The sequence below is a fragment of the Puma concolor genome, chromosome B3 (assembly GCF_028749965.1).
Source record: "Puma concolor isolate L17-30 chromosome B3, mPumCon1.1.hap2, whole genome shotgun sequence".
In the NCBI taxonomy this organism is placed as follows: Eukaryota; Metazoa; Chordata; class Mammalia; order Carnivora; family Felidae; genus Puma; species Puma concolor.
In genome coordinates this window covers 23,497,407-23,518,227 of record NC_141672.1, presented here as the reverse complement: position 1 = coordinate 23,518,227, position 20,821 = coordinate 23,497,407, and the positions used below count along the sequence as shown (strand labels likewise).

The window sequence follows — 20,821 nt, the reverse complement described above, 5'->3', positions numbered from 1 at the left end:
ACTCAAATTCTGTTTCAGGTAGTTATTATACTGGCTCTTACATTATAACGGCTTGGGTAAAATTAGTTGTTTGGAGCCAGGTTCTTCCATATAAGCAATGAATGTAATAATATCTACTCCATCAATCTACTGCGAGGATTAAGTGAAATAAACCACATGCAAGTTTCAAGGTGAGTGCCTCACTCCTAGTATGAATTCAATAAATGGTCCTTCCGAAGAACCATTCTTTTACCCTTCCTTGCATGGAAGGAAAGGTCCTGCTTTCATCCATTGTCATAGTTTATTTACAATCTTTAGCTCCAAAAGAAGATGTTTTTCAAGTCTATAAGAACATATTCTTTTTTTTTTATGCTTATTTCTGAAAGAGAGAGAGACACACACACACAGAGTGTGAGCGGGGGAGGGGCAGAGAAAGAGGGAGACACAGAATCCGAAGCAGGCTCCAGGCTCTGGGCTGTCAGCACAGAACCCAAAATGGGGCTTGAACCCATGAACCATGAGATCATGATCTGAGCCGAAGTTGGATGCTTAACCGACTGAGCCATCCAGGTGCCCCACAATATTATCTTAATGATCACTGGACAGCAGCTATACCACCATGGCTAAGAGCATAAATTCTAATTCTAAATCCTAACTGCTGGTTTAAATCCTGGTTCTACTCTTGAAAAGTTGTATAATGGTAGCACATTTGCTCAATGCTTCTGGGCCTCATTTTTCCTATCTGTAAAATAGGGATAATAATAGCACCTACCTGGTGAAGTTTTATAAGTTAAATTCATTAATACAAGTCAAGTGCTCAGTACAGTGACTGGCAACTAGCAAGTGCTTTATAAATGCTAGCTATTATTATTAACCAAGCAAGTAATAGAGCTAGAACACTCATTCTCAACCAAGGGCAATTTGGCTCCCCAGGTGACATTTGACAATATCTAGAGATATTTTTGATAGGTACAACTCAGTGATGGGATGACATCTAGAGGGTAAAGGCCAGGGATGCTATTAAGCATTCTAAAATACCTAAGACACCCCTGCAACAAAGAAATAACAGTCCAAAAGTCAATAGTACCAAAGTTTAGAAATACTGAGTTGAGAAAAACCATTCCTGGCCAACAGAGATCCTGAGATATTTTCCCAGGGGACATAAGAAGTCACTAATCAAATATTGCTGGAAAATCAAATAGGCATACAAAAACCACATCCTTTTCAATGTCAAGTAAGCTAATATTGGAAAAAGTCAAATGGTTATTGGCTCTATGGGACTATAACACTTCAGTATGTCTTAGAGTTATGTTAAAATACTCTTTCAAAAGAGTAATATTTATTTCTTATTAGAATCATTACTCTAAAATTCATTGAATGAAAATTCAGAAAGTGCATAACCAAGGATGCACAAGGGCTTCAGAGACTGCAGGTCCCATAAAAATTAATGCTCACAAACTTAGCGGGATTCCTTCCCCCACAGGACCCAGCAAGAGATCATGGTCTGTTTATAGTGGATACTGGGTAGCAAAGAAAGTGGGCATGAATTTTTACGCTCCTTTGTATCTTCACCTTCCTCAACCTTAATTACTTTGTGGGCGATGGGGTTATTTAAAGAAAGATAAATATGAAACTCTCAAAGTATCTCTTTCTTCACAGTCCTAGTGTCTCAGTGAATTTAGTAGGATCTCCAGTTAGGGAGGACTCCTTATCAATCCTCTCCGTGACTTTCTCTGTATGTCTTCTAGCTTGAGTTGAAGAGGGCATGTTGCCAGAACATGCCAGAACTAAGTAGGCCCAGGGGATGGTTTTTCCTTACTAAAGAATAGCCTTCACACTCTGAAGAGGAAAATGGGAAGCTCTCCATAAGGAGAACTGTTGGTCCTGACTTTCATTATTTGGGACTTGATGGCTGGTACTCAGAGAACTAGAAAGTTACAATGAGGTCTCTTCTTCCTCAATTCTTGGAGGGAGATGCTGCTCAAACACAAAAAGCTCTTCCAATGAACAGAAGATACATGAAGAGGTATGACTCCTTTTTAATGCTTGTAGGTGAGATCCAGCAGAGAGGTTCATATGTGTTTACGATGGACTTGGTATTGACTGCCATATAAAGGGAGGACTCTGTATCATTCTGATTTTTTTAAGGACTTAAATATAATTTATTGTCAAGTTAATAACATATAGTACATACAGTGTGCTTTTGGCTTCGGGAGTAGATTCCCATGATTCATCACCTAAATACAACACCCAGTGCTCATCCCAACAAGTGCCCTCCTCAATGCCCATCACCCATTTTCCCTTCCCTCCAACCCCCCACCACTAATATGTACATTAGTGCACAAATGTATCAGGTCTGAATCCCCAGAACCTGTAAATGTTACCTTATTTGTAAAAAAGCATTTTGCAGATGTGACTAAATTAAGAATCTTGAGATGGAGAAGATTATTTTGGATTATCTGGCTGGGCCTTAAATGTAATCATGAATATCCTTATAAGAGGGAGGCAGAGGAAGACTTGACACACACAGAAGAGAAGAAGGCCATGTGACCAGGGAGGCAGAGACTGGAGGGAAGCAGCCACCAGACATTGGAAGGGTCAAGGAAAGGATTCTCCCCTAAGGCCTCTGAAATAGGTGGAGCTCTGCCAACACCCTGATTTCTGTCCAGCGAAAATAATTTCGGACTTTTGGCCTCCAGAACTATGAGAGAATACGTTTCCAGTGTTTTAAGGTTGTGGTAATTTGTTTCGGCAGCCACACAAAACTAATACAGTGGTCATGACTGTGGATTCTCTTCTCACAGACCTCCATCAGTCTAACCTAAGTGGGAAAAAGGAAGTGGGGAAGAGAAAGAAGAATGAGAAAACAGAAGGCAAACGAGATAAAAGATCCCCAAATCCTAAACATCCTAAAATGTACAACTCCCTGCAACAAAGAATTATATTTTTATACCCCCTCCAACACTTTGTACAGGGCTGATTTGTAAGAGTCCTGTGGTGACTGACTACCTACTATTCTATTCAGTAATACAGATGGTCTCATCTCCTTTATCTCTACCTCTTATCATATTGTACAATGATGACTGATACTGAGAATTATGTCCCTGAGGCATGCTAGGTCTAAATCATAAAAAAAAAAAAAAAGACAAAATTCATTGTCTTGCTGGTTAAAAAAGTCTACTCATGCATTTTAGAAAGATTTCTAACTGGAAGAGTTGAGGCCAGAAAGCATTTCTCATTCAACCTAATTTAACTCCAAAATGCAATTAACAGCAATTCCTCAAGTCCCAAATACTCACAGCATCTGAAGATTTATGTATTACCAGAAGAGTCACAGGTTTATCTTAAAATATACCTGAGAGTACCAGCTTTCTCGCATTTACTTCCCAATGTATGCCAACTCTTAGTATAAAAGTAAGCTTTTTTTTATAATTGCTTATATGTCCTGGCTTTAAATTTCCCAAAGGAAAGTCTGCATTTTGGGGACTGTTTATAATTTTCATATTGCTCATTTGCATCCACCATAACTGAAATTTAAGTTCAGTTCAGCAAATCATCCCTCAGCAAGTGATAAGATAACTAGCCAAGTGCAAGCCATTATGTGCGCACATGGCTAAAGAATCTCATCAAGGACCTACGACTATTTGTGAGTGTCCCTCATGATTGCACATTTTAACGTGCATTATATTTTGTTTTTTACCCTTAAAAAGACGTAAGGCACATTGAGGCATTCCCATCATGTAAAAGTTTACAAAAAACACATTCCACAAGTAAGACCCACACTCAGAAAATGGAAATAAATTAAGCAAGTGAACAAATTAACATACCTCCAAAACAAAAAACCAAGACTTAAAATATTGTACACCTTAGTGAATGAAATAACAGCTGCTCTTATTAAAAACCATATATTCCAGGGAGAAGCCAAGATGGCAGAACAGCATGGAAGCTGTTTGTGTGTCTCGCGTCCATGAAATACAGCCAGACCAACACTAAACTATCCTACACACCTAGAAAACCGACTGGAAGATTAACACAACAATCTGCACAACCTGAACCACAGAATTCAGCAGGTACGCGACAAGGAGAGCTGAACGCGGGGAGCAAGAAGCCCCGAAAGGTAGGGAGCCACTTTTGCGGATGGAGAGAGGACGGAGACTGGGAAGGGGGGGAGCATACAGGAAAAGCACCCCTCCCCAAAAGCAGCTGAAGAGAAAGTGGAAAATTGGAAATAGCCGCAGGGTCTAAACTAAAAAGGGAGAAAGGAGAGAGGAGAGGGTTTAAATTCCATTAAAACTGTAAACAAGGGGAGCGCAAAGGCTGCAACTCCGCAGCTCCATACCTGGAGGTGCTCTGGTGGGAAGGGCGAATCCCCAGGAACAGAGTGGGGTCCGGGAGGTTCTCGGGCCACACGGGGAAAAATGGTCCCACTGCTGGAAGGATACTTGGTAGAGACTGTTGAAGCCACCTGGTCCCAGCAGACCCCGGAAGGCAGCCACTTTCGCTGGTGCTGGGGCAAGGTTGTTGAGGGTGAAGCCTGGTGCCAGATGTGTGTTGCGATTTTCCATGGTCCCTGAAACGCTGAGGCTACACTGTCTCGCGATTTTTTTGGGGGAGGCGGGCTGGCACCTGGCCAGTCTCAGCGCACTGGCAACAGCAGGGTCCAGCGGGTGTTCCTGGGTGCAGCCGACTTTCAGCCATTGCTCGTTGAGACCCTCCCGCACAGGGGTGGAGCGGGTCAAAGCCACAGTCCTTCAGAAGTAAGGGGCCGGGGAAAACAGCCACATCTGAGACAAAACTTAGGAGAGAGGTACCGCCTGGGGCCTGGTCACTGAGAGTGGAAAAGCGGGGAGTGGACGACAGCTGAAGACGAAGGACCGGTGCGCGATTGCTGATCTGGGAGAACAGACTGGGTGGCTGGAGGGCGCCATTTTTCACCGCTCCTGCGCATGCGCATGCGCACCAAGGAGCACTTGCAACCATCCACCTCAGTAGGCTAGTAGCTCCATCTAGTGGAGAGCGGAGCTGTTACACCGAGCCCCGCCCAGCAGAGCCATCTTCCCTCTTCAAAAACACAAGCCTCACCCGCAGCTTAATTTATGGACTACAAAGATCTACATGGACTGACCTCTAGGGGAAAACGAAGCAATTTCAATCCTGCTTCAATCTGTTAGCAGGTTCATCTATTCAAGTTTTTTTCTCTCTCTTTTCCCTTTTCATCTTTTACATTTCTTTTCTTTTTCTTCAATACAGAAAGAGAAAAAACTCATTTTTATTTTCAACTTTTATTAAAAAATCTGTCTTTAATTTTTATTACTATATTTTTTACTTTTGTGGAAAATTTTTCAAATTCTACTTTACATCCATCATTTTATTTTAGTCTACTTCGGTGTACTCACCTTTTCAAATTTTCAAACAATTTCCTTTATTTTCTTTCTTTTTCTTTTTTTCTCTTTTTCATTTTTTTCTTTTTCTTGAATGCAGAAAGAGAAAAACTTCATTTTTACTTTCAATTTCTTTTAAAAATATTTTATTTAATTTTTATTACTATATTTTTTGCTTTTATGTAAATTTTTTCAAATTCTATCTTACCCCCATCATTTTATTTCAGTCTACGACAGTGTATTCACTTTTTCAAATTTTCAAATGATTTCTTTTTTTGTCTTTTCTTTTTTGTCTTTTTTCTTTTTCATTTCTTTATTCTTAAATACAGAAAATGAAAAAATTCATATTTTTTCTTTCTAATTTTTATTAAAAATATTTTCTATAATTTTTTCTACTATATTCTCTACTTTTGTGTACTTTAGTCTACTTTAGTGTATTCATTTTTTCAAATTCTCAAACGATTTCCTTTTTTTTTTCCCTCTCCCCCACCCTTCTGTTTTTGTTTTTATTTCTCTAATCTGTCAAACCACTTTCTACACCCAGACCAAAACACACCTAGGATCTAGCATCATCTATTCGATTTTGGTGTGTGTGTGTGTGTGTGTTTAATTTTTAATTTTAATATTTCTTTTAATTTTATTTTCTTAATTTCAATTTTTATACCTCATTATTTTTCTCCCTTCAAAATGACAAAATGAAGGGATTCACCCCAAAGGAAAGAGCACAAAGAAACGACAGCCAGGGATTTAACCAACACAGACACAAGCAAGATGTCAGAGCCAGAATTTAGAATCACGATAATAAGAATACTAGCTGGAGTCAAAAATAGATTAGAATCCCTTTCTGCAGAGATAAAAGAAGTAAAAAATAGCCAGAATGAAATTAAAAATGCTATAACTGAGCTGCAATCACGGATGGATGCAGCGGTGGCGAGGATGGACGAGGCAGAACAGAGAATCAGCAATATACAGGACAAACTTATAGAGACTAACGAAGCAGAGAAAAAGAGGGAGATTAAGGCAAAAGAGCACAATTTAAGAATTAGAGAAATCAGTGACTCATTAAAAAGGAACAACATCAGAATCATAGGGGTCTCAGAGGAGGAAGACAGAGAAATAGGGGTAGAGGGTTATATGAGCTAATCATAGCAGAAAACTTTCCTCACCTGGGCAAAGACAAAGACATCAAAATCCAGGAAGCACAGAGGACTCCCAGTAGATTCAACAAAAACCAACAATCAACAAGGCATATCCTAGTGAAATTCACACAATACTCAGGCAAGGAGAGAATCATGAAGGCAGCAAGGGGAAAAAAAGTCCTTAACCTACAAGGGAAGACAGATCAGGTTTGCAGCAGACCTATCCACAGAAACTTGGCAGGCCAGAAAGGAGTGGCAGGATATATTCAGTGTGCTGAATTAGAAAAATATGCAGCCAAGAATTCTTTATCCAGCAAGGCTGTCATTCAAAATAGAAGGAGAGATAAAAAAGTTTCCCAGACAAACAAAGGAGTTTGTTTAAAGGAGTTTGTGACCATTAAACCAGCCCTGCAAGAAATTTTAAGGGGGACTCTCTGAAGGGAGAAAAGATGAAAATATATATATATATGTAAATAAATAAATACCAAAAGCAACAAAAGATTAGAGAGGATCAGAGAACACCACCAGAAACTCCAACTCTACAAGCATCATAATGGCAATAAATTCATATCTTTCAATACTCACTCTAAATGTCAATGGATTCAATGCTCCAATCAAAGGCCATAGGGTAACAGAATGGATAAGAAAACAAGACCCATCTATATGCTGTTTACAAGAGACCCACTTTAGACCTAAAGACACCTACAGATTGAAAATAAGGGGATGGAGAACCATCTTTCATGCTATTGGCCAACAAAAGAAAGCCAAAGTAGCCATACTTATATCAGACAATCTAGACTTTAAAATAAAGACTGTATCAAGAGATGCAGAAGGGCATTATATCTTAATCAAGGGGTCTATAGACCAAGAAGACCTAACAGTTGTAAACATTTATGAGCCAAATGTGTGAAAACCCAAATATATAAATCAATTAATCACAAATATAAAGAAACTCATCAATAGTAATACCATAATAGTAGAAGACTTCAACATTCCACTCACAGCAATGGACAGATCACCAAATAAAAAAATCAACAAGGAAACAATGGCTTTGAATGACACATTGGACCAGATGGACTTAACAGATATATTCAGAACATTTCATCCTAAAGCAGCAGAATACACATTCGTCTCCAGTGCACATGGAACATTCTCCAGAATAGACCATATACTGGGACACAAATTAGCCCCAAGTAAGTACAAAAAGATCGAGATCATACTGTGCATATTTTCAGACCACAATGCTATGAAACTCGAAATCAACCACAAGAAAAAATTTGGAAAGGTAACAAATACTTGGAGACTAAAGAACATCCTACTAGAGAATGAATGAGCTAACCAAGTAGTTAAAGAAGAAATTAAAAAGTATATGGAAGTCAATGAAAATGATAGCACCACAACCCAAAACCTCTGGGACGCAGCAAAGGCGGTCATAAGAGCAAAGTATATAGCAATCCAGGCCTTCCTAAAGAAGGAAGAAAGATCTCAGATACACAACCTAACCTTATGCCTCAAGGAGCTGTAAAAAGAACAGCAAATAAAACCCCAAACCAGCAGAAGACAGGAAATAATAAAGATTAGAGAAGAATTAATGCTATCAAAACCAAAAAAGCAGTAGAACAGATCAATGAAACCAGAAGCTGGTTCTTTGAAAGAATTAACAAAATTGATAAACTACTAGCCAGTTTGATCAAGAAGAAAATGGAAAGGACCCAAATAAGTAAAAATCAAGAATGAAAGAGGAGAAATCACAACCAACACAACAGGAATAAAAACAATAATAAGATAATATTATGAGCAATTATATGCAAATAAAATAGGCAATCTGGAAGAAATGGACAAATTCCTAAACAGATATACACCACCAAAACTGAAACAGGAAGAAATAGAAAACTGGAACAGACCCATAACCCGTAAGGAATCGAATTAGTAATCAAAAATCTGCCAAAAAACAAGAGTCCAGGGCCAGATGGCTTTCCAGGGGAATTCTACCAAACATTTAAGGAAGAGTTAAAACCTATTCTCTCTAAACTGTTCCAAAAAATAGAAATGGAAGGAAAACTTCCAAACTCTTTCTATGAAGCCAGTATTACCCGATTCCAAAACCAGACAGAGACCCCACTAAAAAGGAGAACTATAGACCAATTTCCCTGATGAACATGGATGCAAAAACCCTCAACAAGATATTAGCCAACCGGCTCCAACAATACATTAAGAAATTATTCATCACGACCAAGTGGGATTTATACCTGGGATGCAGGGCTTGTTCAATATCCACAAAACAATCAGCGTGATTCATCACATCAATAAAAGAAAGGACAAGAACCATATGATCCTCTCAATAGATACAGAGAAAGCATTTGACAAAATACAGCATCCTTTCTTGATACAAACCCTCAAGAAAGTAGGGATAGAAGGAGCATACCTCGAGATGATAAAAGCCATATACGAGCGACCCAATGCTAATATCCTCAATGGGGAAAAACTGAGAGCTTTCCCCCTAAGGTCAGGAACAAAACAGGGATGTCTAGTCTTGCCACTGTTATTCAACATAGTATTAGAAATCTTAGCCTTTGCAATCAGACAACACAAAGAAATAAAAGGCATCCAAATCAGCCAGGATAAGGTCAAACTTTCACTCTTAGCAGATGACATTATACTCTATATGGAAAACCTAAAAGATTCCACCAAAAAACTGCTAGAACTGATTCATGAATTCAGTAAAGTAGCAGGATATAAAATCAATGCACAGAAATCGGTTGCATTCCTATACACCAACAATGAAGCGACAGAAAAAGAAATCAAGGAATCGATCCCATTTACAGTTGCACCAAAAACCATAAAATAGCTTGGAATAAATGTAACCAAAGAGGTGAAAAATCTATACACTGAAAACTATAGAAAGCCTATAAAGAAATTGAAGAAGGCACAAAGAAATGGAAAAAGAGTCCATGCTCCTGGATAGGAAGAACAAATATTGTTAAAATGTTGATACTACCCAAAGCAATCTACATATTCAATACGATCCCTATCAAAGGAACACCAGCATTCTTCACAGAGCTAGAACAAATAATCCTAAAATCTGTATGGAACCAGAAAAGACCCTGAATAGCCAAAGCAATCTTGAAAAAGAAAAACAAAGCAGGAGGCATCACAATCCCAGACTTCAAGCTATACTACACAGCTGTCATCATCAAGACAGTATGGTACTGGCACAAGAACAGACCCTCAGATCAATGGAACAGAATAGAGAGCCCAGAAATGGACACACAAAAGTACGGCCAACTAATCCTTGACAAAGCAGGAAAGAATATCCAATGGAATAAAGACAGTCTCTTCAGCAAATGGTGCTGGGAAAACTGGACAGCAACATGCAGAAGAATGAACCTGGACCACTTTCTGACACTATACACAAACAGAAACTCAAAATTGGTGAAAGACCTCAATGTAAGACAGGAAGCCATCAAAATCCTCGAGGAGAAAGCAGGCAAAAACCTCTTTGATCTTGGCCACAGCAACTTCTTAACACGTCTCTGGAGGCAAGAGAAACAAAAGCAAAAATGAACTACTGGGACCTCATCAAAATAAAAAGCTTCTGCACAGCAAAGGAAACAATCAGCAAAACTAAAAGGCAACTGATGGAATGGGAGAACGTATTTGCAAATGACTTATCAGATAAAGGGTTAGTATCCAAAATCTACAAAGAACTTATCACACTCAAGACCCAAAAAACAAATAATCCAGTGAAGAAATGAACAAAAAACATGAATAGACACTTCTCCAAAGAAGACATCCAGAGGGCCAACTGACACGTGAAAAAATGCTCAACATCACTCATCATCAGGGAGATACAAATCAAAACCACAATGAGATACACCTTACACCTGTCAAAATGGCTAACATTAACAACTCAGGCAACAACAGATGTTGACGGGGATATGGAGAAAGAGGATGTCTTTTGCATTGTTGGTGGGAATGAAAGTTGGTGCAGCCACTCTGGAAAACAGTATGGAGGTTCCTCAAAAAACTAAAAATAGAACTACCTACGACCCAGCAATTGCACTACTAGGCATTTATCCAAGAGATACAGGTGTACTGTTTCGAAGGGACACATGCACCCCCATGTTTATAGCAGTATTATCAACAATAGCCAAAGTATGGAAACAGCCCAAATGTCCATCAATGGATGAATGGATAAAGAAGATGTGGCACACACACATACAATGGACTATTACACGGCAATCAAAAAGAATGAAAAAAAAATGAAATCTTGCCATTTGCAACTACATGGAGAGAACTGGAGGGTATTATGCTAAGTGAAAGTAGTCAGAGAAAGACAAAAATCATATGACTTCACTCATATGAGGACTTTAAGAGACAAAACAGATGAACATAAGGGAAGGGAAACAAAAATAATATAAAAACAGGGAGGGGGACAAAACAAAAGAGACTCATAAATATGGAGAACAAACTGAGGATTGCTGGAGGAGTTGTGGGAGGGGGGATGGGCTAAATGGGTAAGGGGCATTAAGGAATCTACTTCTGAAATCATTGCTTCACTGTATACTAACTAATTTGGATGTAAATTTTAAAAAATAAAAAATAAAGTTAAATTACAAAGTTAAAAAAAACTTAAAAAAAACCCATATATTCCATTAGTACGGTATTTTGTAGTTTATTGCCTTTCCCACCTTGGAAAAATTATGTTGCAGTTATATGGCCCCATATTAACATTTTTTTGGCCTTTTATAAGTAACAGCTTTGAAACTGGACATTCAGCTATCCATTAAGTCAGTTGCTTGAGAAAAGCTTTCATTTTTTTTTCTCGCTCTTTAGAATGCATCAAAAGAATGATTCAGGGAAACCATAAAAGGATTAATTCAAAATGATGAAATTATAAATTGTAAATGCACCCCTACACACACACACACACACACACACACACACACACACACACACACTGTGTTATCCACAATGTCGAAAGCATGATGCAGTCACATCACCCATACTTACTGCAGATTTCTATTTTGATGTCATTAATTAGTCCAGAATAATGACTGAGATCAAAAGTCCCACACACCATGAAAAGTTTGAAGGTTTTTATGTAGAGAAAAGGGTATTTGAGGAGGCTGATATTACCAGGCTTCTTTTTTCCACTTTCCAGAGAATCCTACAGGTTGTAGTCCATTTTCCTGTTTGTTAATGATAAAATGCCTTGTATTCTAGCACTTTCTGGAAACTCTTAAACTTCACTGTCTTCCTGAGAGAACTCTGCCCTGAGGGAAGAAATAGTTTTCTTCACCCAGGGCCTTTTTCCTTGTATTAATATTAATATCCCATGAGAATATTAGCTCTGGAGGAAAGAATTTGGTGGCAAAATTCCATATTTACTCATGAAATCCACCCCCAACTTGCACTCACACATTTTAATGGGACAAAGGAAAAGCTCCCATTCCTACCGCCCTTTCTTCACGCTTCCCGTCACCTCCTTCTGACACCCACTCTGGGTTTCTTTTCTGTTGATTTTTGTTTGTTTGTTTTTCCTGCTGAACCAAAAGTCACTTTTACTAGCAGAGGCTCTTCTTTAGAGTATATTTTGTATTTATGAGGGCAGAAAACTAAGTTAAAAAAAAAAGACTTCCTTGGCCTTGGCCTTGGCCTTGGCTAGAGTGTGGAGACAGAAAATGGTGTGTGTCCAGCCCTCTAGGCTCTAACCCCACCTGGCTGCTTTCTCCCCTACCTGGCCCTGCATCGTGGGTTGCAGGAAGTATATATCAAAGCCTCATGTACCATCCAATCTCAGCCAGATTTCAGCAGTGTAGTGGGGTTGACAACAGTTGTCTCTCCTTCCTCTCCTAGAAATGCTGTTTAGACTTGCTGAAAGAAAAGAAACTCCTTGGTGCTACTGAATCTTTAAAATGATTTTTAGAGGGCTATTTGCATATATGGCCGAGTGACAAGGGACATGAACTCGGGAGCTACTCTCTGCATTCAAATGTAGGCTCCATACTTGATCTTGAATAAGTTACTCAATGTCTTTGTGCCTCAATTTCCTCATTTGAGATATAGTTTTGAATGAAAATGATAATATCAACCTCATAATGTGAGGATTAAAGAAATTAAAATATGCAAAGTGCTTCAGAATGGTGTTGGCACTTGGTACACAGTATGATTAGGGTTATATTTAAATCTTAGGGGCACCTGGGTGGCTCAGTTGGTTAAGCATCCAACTTCGGTGAAGGTCATTATCTTGAGGTTCATGGGTTTGAGCCCCGTGTAAGGCTCTGTGCTGACAGCTTGGAGCCTACAGCCTGCTTTGGATTCTGTCTCTCCCTCTCTTTCTGCCCCTCCCCTGCTCATGCTCTCTCTCTCTCTCTCAAGAATAAACATTAAAGGATTTTTTTTAAAGTATCTAAATCTCTTTCTCAGACACACATGAAAATTTGAAGACATGTCTGTAGCAATCTAGTGTGTGTGTGTGTGTGTGTGTGTGTGTGTGTGTGTGTGTCTGTATATAGAGTTGACCTTTGAACAACATGGGGGTTAGGAACCCTGACCTCTCACTCAGTCAAAAATCTGCATGTAACTATTGACTCCCCCAGAACTTTACTAATAGGCTACTATTGGCCGTAACCTGATAACATGAGCAGTCAATTAATACATATATTGTATGTTATATGATTCACACACTGTATTCTTACAATAAGGTAAGCTAGAGAGAAGAAAATGTTATTAAGGGAATCATAAGAGAAAATACATTTATAGTACTGTACTGTATTTATTTTAAAAATCCAAGTGTAAGTAGATCTGTGTTCAAAGCTGTGTTGTTCAAGGATCTACTGTGTGTATGTATGTGTGTATATAATATATATATATACAATATATACATAATATATGTAAATATACATTTATAAACTTATAATATAGATTTATATATAAATAAAACCAGCACTTAGTTAATATTTGGCGAATTAATACCATCTAACAGAGTAAGCATATTATCTAGAATGTAATTAGCTTTATCACTGATTGTTCTATATTTTGGGTGATACATTGCTGTTAATAAATGGAGACAAGAGTCTCAGGTTCAATGTAGACTTGTATGGATGACATGGCTCAGACCTAGATAGTAAAGTAAGAAACATTTATGGAGAACCACTATGTGCCATGTTCTGAGCTTGGCATTTTTCATGTGCCATTACTTATAAGTCTCTTTACAGCTCTTTTAAATTAAATACAGTAAGTTCTATTGTGCAGATGAGATAAATGAGCTCAGAAATGCTAAGTAAATTACCCAAATCACACAGCTAGTAAGTTGGTGGTAAAGGTAGGATTCTAATCCTACACCACTTTTAAGCAAAAAATAAAAATAATAACATGAGGAAAAGAAAAAGATGGGATATGCAAGGAAAGTGATTTTATTTATTGAATAAATCATTGACAAAACAGGTTTATAATTCCAGTATGGTTTGGTATGTCTTAGAATCAGCTTTGAGGTAGATATTCAGATTACATACTGTCCACTTTTTAAAGTTTATAAATTTTTTGAGAGAGGGTGCACAAGCGGGGAAGGGAAAGAGAGAGAGGGAGAGAGAAAATCCCAAAGAGGCTCCACACCATCAGCACAGAGCCTGATGTGGGGCTCAAACTCATAATCCATGAAATCATGACCTGAGTGGACATCAAGAGTCGGACACTTAACTGAGTCACCCAGGTGCCCCTCAACTGTCCATTTTTAATCCTGTGAAGAAGGCCATTGTACATGTCAATAGTAGACTTAAGCATTAGCAGAGATGGAAAGCCACTTAGAAGACCATTTGGTTCAACTTCCTTGGTTAACAGCTAAGACACTTCAGGTGGAGTGACAGGCTCAGTGTCTTACAGGCAATTAGCAGCATAAGCAGCTGGGATTCCTGTGGCCCCCACATTTCTCCCCTACAGCATGAAAAATAGCCAACTGGGACACCACAGTTTTAAATCCATCCATTTAGATGCATGTGAATTCTAGTTCATTTTAAATATTCCAATTCCTACTTTAGCATCTGAACCTAAAAAGAATATTAAAGTGATTCTTAAAATTCTTTCGGAAGATACAATAAATAACAATATTCTCTAGTGGAAAACAGAGTTTATCTCTAGGAACTTCTATTTTTAAAACAACCCAAATTCTGGTATTGTTGTATGCTGTCAAAATGAGAACAAAATTTAAATATTGTCTGGGTGGGAAAACAGACTTTTAAAGAGAAAGTGTTGTTTTTCTTCATGCAGAGAGGAATTAAAGGGACCTTTAAACTTTTTGTTGTTGTTAGATTGCATTCCTTCACCAAATACTTAGAGTATCAAATAACAATAATAGCAGGAATCCTTCTTTCCTTGCATATTTTGTGGTACTAATTACAGCACCGAGTTCTTGATAGTCATGGATTAGTGGTGTCTCTTCATACGCTCAGTATATAATATGACTTTATGACAACAGTCACTGATGTTATGTCAGCTACTACTGATGACCAATTGAGGTAGGAGATGGATCTTGACTATTCCAATGTTTGTGTTGTTTCCAACCACGAAAAGCATGGTATGCACTTTTTTTTTTCATCTTTTTTTTCATCTTTTTTTTTTTTTTTTTTTTACCATTTATTTATTTTTTGACAGAGAGAGACAGAGCATGAGCAGGGGAGGGGCAGAGAGAGAGGGAGACACAGAATCCAAAGCAGACTCCAGGCTCTGAGCTGTCAGCACAGAGCCCGACTCGGGGCTCAAACTCACAAACCTTGAGAACATGACCTGAGCTGAAGTCGGATGCTTAACCGACTGAGCCACCCAGATGCCCCGGTATGCACTTTCTTTTTTTTTTTTTTTTTTTTTTAATATATGAAATTTATTGTCAAATTGGTTTCCATACAACACCCAGTGCTCATCCCAAAACGTGCCCTCCTCAGTACCCATCACCCACCCTCTCCTCCCTCCCACCCCCCATCAACCCTTAGTTTGTTCTCAGTTCTCAACAGTCTCTTATGCTTTGGCTCTCTCCCACTCTAACCTCTTTTTTTTTTTTTTTTTTTGTTCCCCTCCCCCATGGGTTTTTCTTAAGTTTCTCAGGATCCACATAAGAGTGAAACCATATGGTATCTGTCTTTCTCTGTATGGCTTATTTCACTTAGCATCACACTCTCCAGTTCCATCCACGTTGCTACAAAAGGCCATATTTCATTTTTTCTCATTGCCACATAGTACTCCATTGTGTATATAAACCACAATTTCTTTATCCATTCATCAGTTGATGGACATTTAGGCTCTTTCCATAATTTGGCTATTGTTGAGAGTGCTGCTATGAACATTGGGGTACAAGTGCCCCTATCCGGTATGCACTTTCTTAGTTGTACCATCAGTAATGCGAAGTCCAAAGGCTTACAATTTCTTTCACAGTGAATACCAGAAGTTCATCGTTAATAGCACTCTCTCTTATCAGACTGCCAAGTGTGAGGCAGCATGATGGACCTATACTAAAAAAAAAAACTGGACCATCTAGCTATATCATAGGACAAAGCCATATCATGGACCTTGGGAAGTCTTGTTAATGTGAGTTATAGAAGACAGTTATAATGTGAAAAGCACAGTATCCGCTGCCTCAGAAACATTGCGTTATTACAAACATCACAAAACAGCCGAAGATACCAGACCTGGGGAATCGCAAACTTTTCTACCTAAACTTCCAAATGTGCCAAACATCATTTTGGGAGCAAGGATGGCAATGGCAGTGTGCAAAGGAGGGAAGTACTAAAAGTAAAGACAAAGAAGGATGGAAGTACACAATTCTAAGTGATTTTATAGCAGATACTTAGCCCAAGTCAGCAAATAAATTGCCAACTGACAAGAAATTGGCATACGAACTAAGCAAATTTCTCAAGCCAAATGTCCAGAAATAAAGGAATGCTTTTGGGACCGAATAGGCAACAAAACCACAAGAAGCCACAAGTTGGCTGGATATTGTAAGGCCTAGAAGGCCCAGCAAAAATTTACTTGCTCTATCGTATAGCGGGTGAAGCACAGCTTCCGGAAGATAATATTGAAGTCAACAATGATGGAGCAATTGATGTTAATAAAATACTACGTTGCAAAATCAATTTGGGATTTAAGGGACCAACACTGCAATCGCAGGGATTTTGTTCCATATAAACCATCTGGTGGAAAAGTCTTGGTGAAACACGTGGTGATGACAGGAATCTCTATAAAAATCCACAAATATGATGGCCAACACATACTCAGGCCTCAAAGCACACTTACACAAACACAAGGGAGATGGTGTATGCCATGATAACACAGATATTTTACTGATATCCGGTATGGGAAAATCAGCACACTTCATGTGTAGGAAATTAGTCACTAATATTGGTGACATAGGGATGTTATCTGATCAGTGTGATATCCTTGCCATTCAAAGTACTGAGGCATTGTTTAAACCCTTAGGCAGAAATTCCAAGAATAACACTGTGATTGAATTTTCATGAATACAATCAGGGAAATGGTCTGTTAAGTGCTGAAAGACATTGCAAATTTGGCTATCAAGATGTTAATAAACACCTTTGCTTATTGTAGAGAAAAATGATTGAGAGTGTGGGGTGGTTAGTCAAGTTACTGAATGCATTTTAAACACTTACAATTTGTCAGCTCCCTTGCTAGGTAAAACACAGTGCCTTCTTCTCTAGTGAAGCATCTTACATTTAGAAATATAATTATTTTGATAGCATCTATACATACTACCTCAAATAAACATGCTTTCTAGGTACCAATGGTTGATATGACAAATTTTTATATAGCTTTCAAAGATATTGATTCTGGATTCACACTGATTTAAAGAATTGGGAAGATGTTCAATCTATGATATCAAAATAACAATTAAAAACTGAATCTTGGTTCCAAATTACACACATTGTTTTGGATATTAGACCTTTGGCTGGTAATTTGAAAAATGCACTGCAAATATTAAAGTGGTGATAATTTACTTTGGTCTGACCTTCCCAGATCCTACCTGGATTCTAAACATTACCTAATGGCTCTTCACGCAAGCTATGGGTAACGTGGGAATTAGCTGTCATGATGCTACCAGCAAAAGGTAAGTAATTACTCTGTTTGGTAAAAGACAATGTTGCTTTTGTAAAATCGATCAAACATTTGTATAAAGTTGTGTTGAGATCAGTATCAAAATAAGCATAGATTTCACTCAGGTAGTTGCTACTCTGATAAGCTTCAGTTACCACATTAGGAAAGCTGGTAAGTTTCAAATGTGTTGATTGCACATGTAGAAGGACCAAACAAGATTCCTTTCACATCCATGCTCTCAACATATAACCCAGGGGTTACAGACCCTGGAAGATAATTAAGTTACTCTCCTTTATATGCCTATGTTGTTTCCGGTTCACTTGTAATCACTCTCAGAGAAGAGAAATAGACACTAAATATTTAAAGGTAAAGGAAATTTAGCCAGAACATCTACTTATATGAACACTGCATGGGAAAGTTTTTCTCTAGTTGCTCTGTGGTACCAGTGTCTGTGACTGTACATCCCACTGAGAAATATAGAGTCCCAAAGGGTAAAATTAAGGGTAGAGAACATCTGACCTCAATCATGGGCGTCAGGATAAGAAATGCATAACACATGGTCAGTGATCCCAAGGTTACTGCAGACAGAGGATGGCAGCTGTTCAGTTGGACATCTGGATCTCAGTGGCTCCAGAACTGGATTGTTCTCCCATGAGATCTGTCTAGGAGAAGCTCAGCCCATCTTCGGTAACAGTTCTGAGAATTTGAATCTAAGCTTTATGTAGTGCCCAACAAATGGTAAATTTTCACATATTCACAAGATCCTTGTTTGTGGAAAGTAAACGTGGCCCAAAAGCAAAATATGAAAACAAGGATCATTTTGATGTTGTATGGCTGTGTCCAAACTGATACTTCACCTTTAGTGTTTACACTCAAAAGAGATCAAGGATAATGTAAGGGTCTTGGCTGTCTTCCTATATTATTTGATGTGATCTAAATACATACAATTATTCACCTGCTTTCTTAAAAAAGTTCAATTTCATTCTCTTTTCTGAGAAGGGAAACAAATAGCAAATTGTTGATGGGAAATGAAAGTTTAGCATATGCAAGTCTGGGTGAGTATGTAAATTTAGTTGTATCAATTTCAAATGGTGTATTATGTAACTATTATAATTGGTAACTAGGAATTATGAAATATTTGTATATTTAAACATATACACCCAGCTAATCAAATTTATCAGTGAACCAAATAAAGGAATTATATTTAAATTCTTAAAAATTACAAGGTTAAGATTGGCAATACATACAGAAGACTTTTCTGACCAATGAAACAAGATATAATAGGTTCACATTGCATGAATGAATTTAAAAAAATAGATACACATTTGAATTGATGGAAATAATTTCTTGGGTGGAAGGCCACCAATGCAGAATAACTTATGAATGTTAAATATGTTACAGGCACAGTCCCTGTTCAACAGTGGAAAGTTTTTCTAAACAGATCACAAAAGGTATAATAAACTGCATTTGTATATTTATGTAAGCTTCTTTTTTTTTAATTATCTATATGATTAGTTGGTAAAAAGTCTAAACCATAAAAGAATTGAAGATATTGTATTATCATTTTTATTGTTTTTTAAAAAGAAAGAGTGTATGTGCACAAGCAGGGGAGGGGCAGAGGGAGAAGGAGAGAGAGAATCACAAGCAGTATCCACTCCCAGAGTAGAGCCTGACATGGGGCTTGATCCCATGACTGTGAGATCATGACCTGAGCAGAAATCAAGAGCTGGACACTCAACTGACTGAGCCACCCAGGTGCCCTTAATTGATATTTTAAACACAGTTTAAAGGGTTATGCTGTTTGCTTAATTTACTTGATATTGCTATTTATTGTAAGAATTGTACATTTCAGTTGCTGCAATTAGCTGGAGTGGGGGCTTTGCAAAGACTCTGATATGGGGCCTATCCACTGTAGTTGCTCAATAAATAATCACTCTTGCAGAAAAACTTTCCTTAATGTAAGACATACTGTAATATTTAAATCAATTGCTCAGAAATTGAGAAGTTCTTGAGAAGATTTAGTTGATATACTTTACAATTGGGAGAATTCTGTGTAGATTTCAATTTAGTCTATTCCTAAGCAAATGAGAAGGGGAAGCAACTCAAATTCAAACAAATATTTCAAATTATCAGTCATACATAATAGGGGGAGAGGTACAACATGTAAGATAAAAGGCCAAGACAAATTACATATGGCCATTGTTAGTCTTCCAAGGACTGAGAGATGGAATGATACATTAAATCCCACATCTCAGTCGTAGACAGTGAGGGAAAGCTGGATGAGACTTAACAGTGGTCATTACACCAAAATCTTTTTAAAGATGACAATGTCAGAGTCTGGAAGTGTTACTCTGAAACACAGCGTGGATAGCTGTGAGCTGCTGGTATAGACAAAACAAAACTGCATGTGAAATGGTAACATAGAACCAATGTCCCAAATCAGGTTGCTTCCAAGTAACCTGGGAGGATGGAAAGAAAACAGGATCAGAACTCAGCCCTAAAGAAGTTCACACCCTTTTCATAATCTAATACTAGTTCTACTCTTGAAACCAGTGAGAGGAATACACCTATTCCTGACCTGAGAATTTGTAGTTAACCAGCTCTCAGGTGCTATTGCCACTGCTGGCTTGGGAACCACATTTTGAGAACCAGGGGTTGAAGGAATACTGGACAAAAGGGTACGTATCTTACAGAAAACTATGATTTGTTCTCAATGGAATCTAATCAGTAGGTTTACATGCAGTTAAAATTAAAAAAATGAGCAATGACCACCACTGTTAATTTGCAACAGTCAAACTAACCTCACAAAAGCCTTCTCCAATGGAAAAAATGGGAAAGTCTTTCCACGGTACACATTGGCTTTATTGGCTGTGGTCTTAGTCAAAGCACAGAATGAACCTTGGCCAGCAGCATGAGGTCTCTCAAGCTTGCAGCTGTTGGGAGGAGACTGCTCTGCCAGTGACTCTGGGCAGGAAGTGCCTCGTTAGAACTGATGCATCTATTTTATTCTGCTCAGAAGAAAAAAAAAGCCAAACTCCCTAGGTCTCTCCAAACATCTTTTAAACTGCCCAACCTCCCCAAAGCCACCATATTAGATGGCTTTAACTGCCATGGCTGCCTGATTTCTGGTAACTGACAGCTGAGGTTCAGTATGATGGGAAGTTTTCAGAATGCTAAGCCATAAATCAAGCCTGTATCTTCACTCACGGTGGGCTTAACGAC

The 20,821-nt window shown here is 38.2% G+C and overlaps 1 protein-coding gene and 1 long non-coding RNA gene across 11 annotated transcripts in view; one reads left to right on the top strand and one right to left on the bottom strand.

The window, feature by feature from the left end:
- The window catches only part of LOC147579801 (uncharacterized), a 33,145-nt gene that overhangs the window by 5,987 nt on the left and 6,337 nt on the right, over nt 1–20,821 (top strand). For 4 of the 5 annotated variants that reach the window (XR_015252131.1, XR_015252130.1, XR_015252128.1 and 1 more), the window contains 2 exons: nt 3,894–4,096; nt 17,522–17,612. This is a non-coding gene — a long non-coding RNA (uncharacterized LOC147579801). The remainder of the gene's footprint in view (nt 1–3,893; nt 4,097–17,521; nt 17,613–20,821) is intronic. The other variant, XR_015252132.1, reaches the window with a different exon arrangement.
- Nucleotides 19,168–20,821, bottom strand: part of CEP128 (centrosomal protein 128) — a 397,276-nt gene continuing 395,622 nt past the window's right edge. For 5 of the 6 annotated variants that reach the window (XM_086709100.1, XM_086709099.1, XM_086709101.1 and 2 more), the window contains one exon: nt 19,169–20,058. In XM_086709100.1, the coding sequence (XP_086565226.1) occupies nt 19,899–20,058 (160 nt within the window). In that variant the 3' untranslated portion in view covers nt 19,169–19,898. Of the gene's footprint in view, nt 20,059–20,821 lie in introns of all 6 variants that reach the window. The other variant, XM_086709103.1, reaches the window with a different exon arrangement.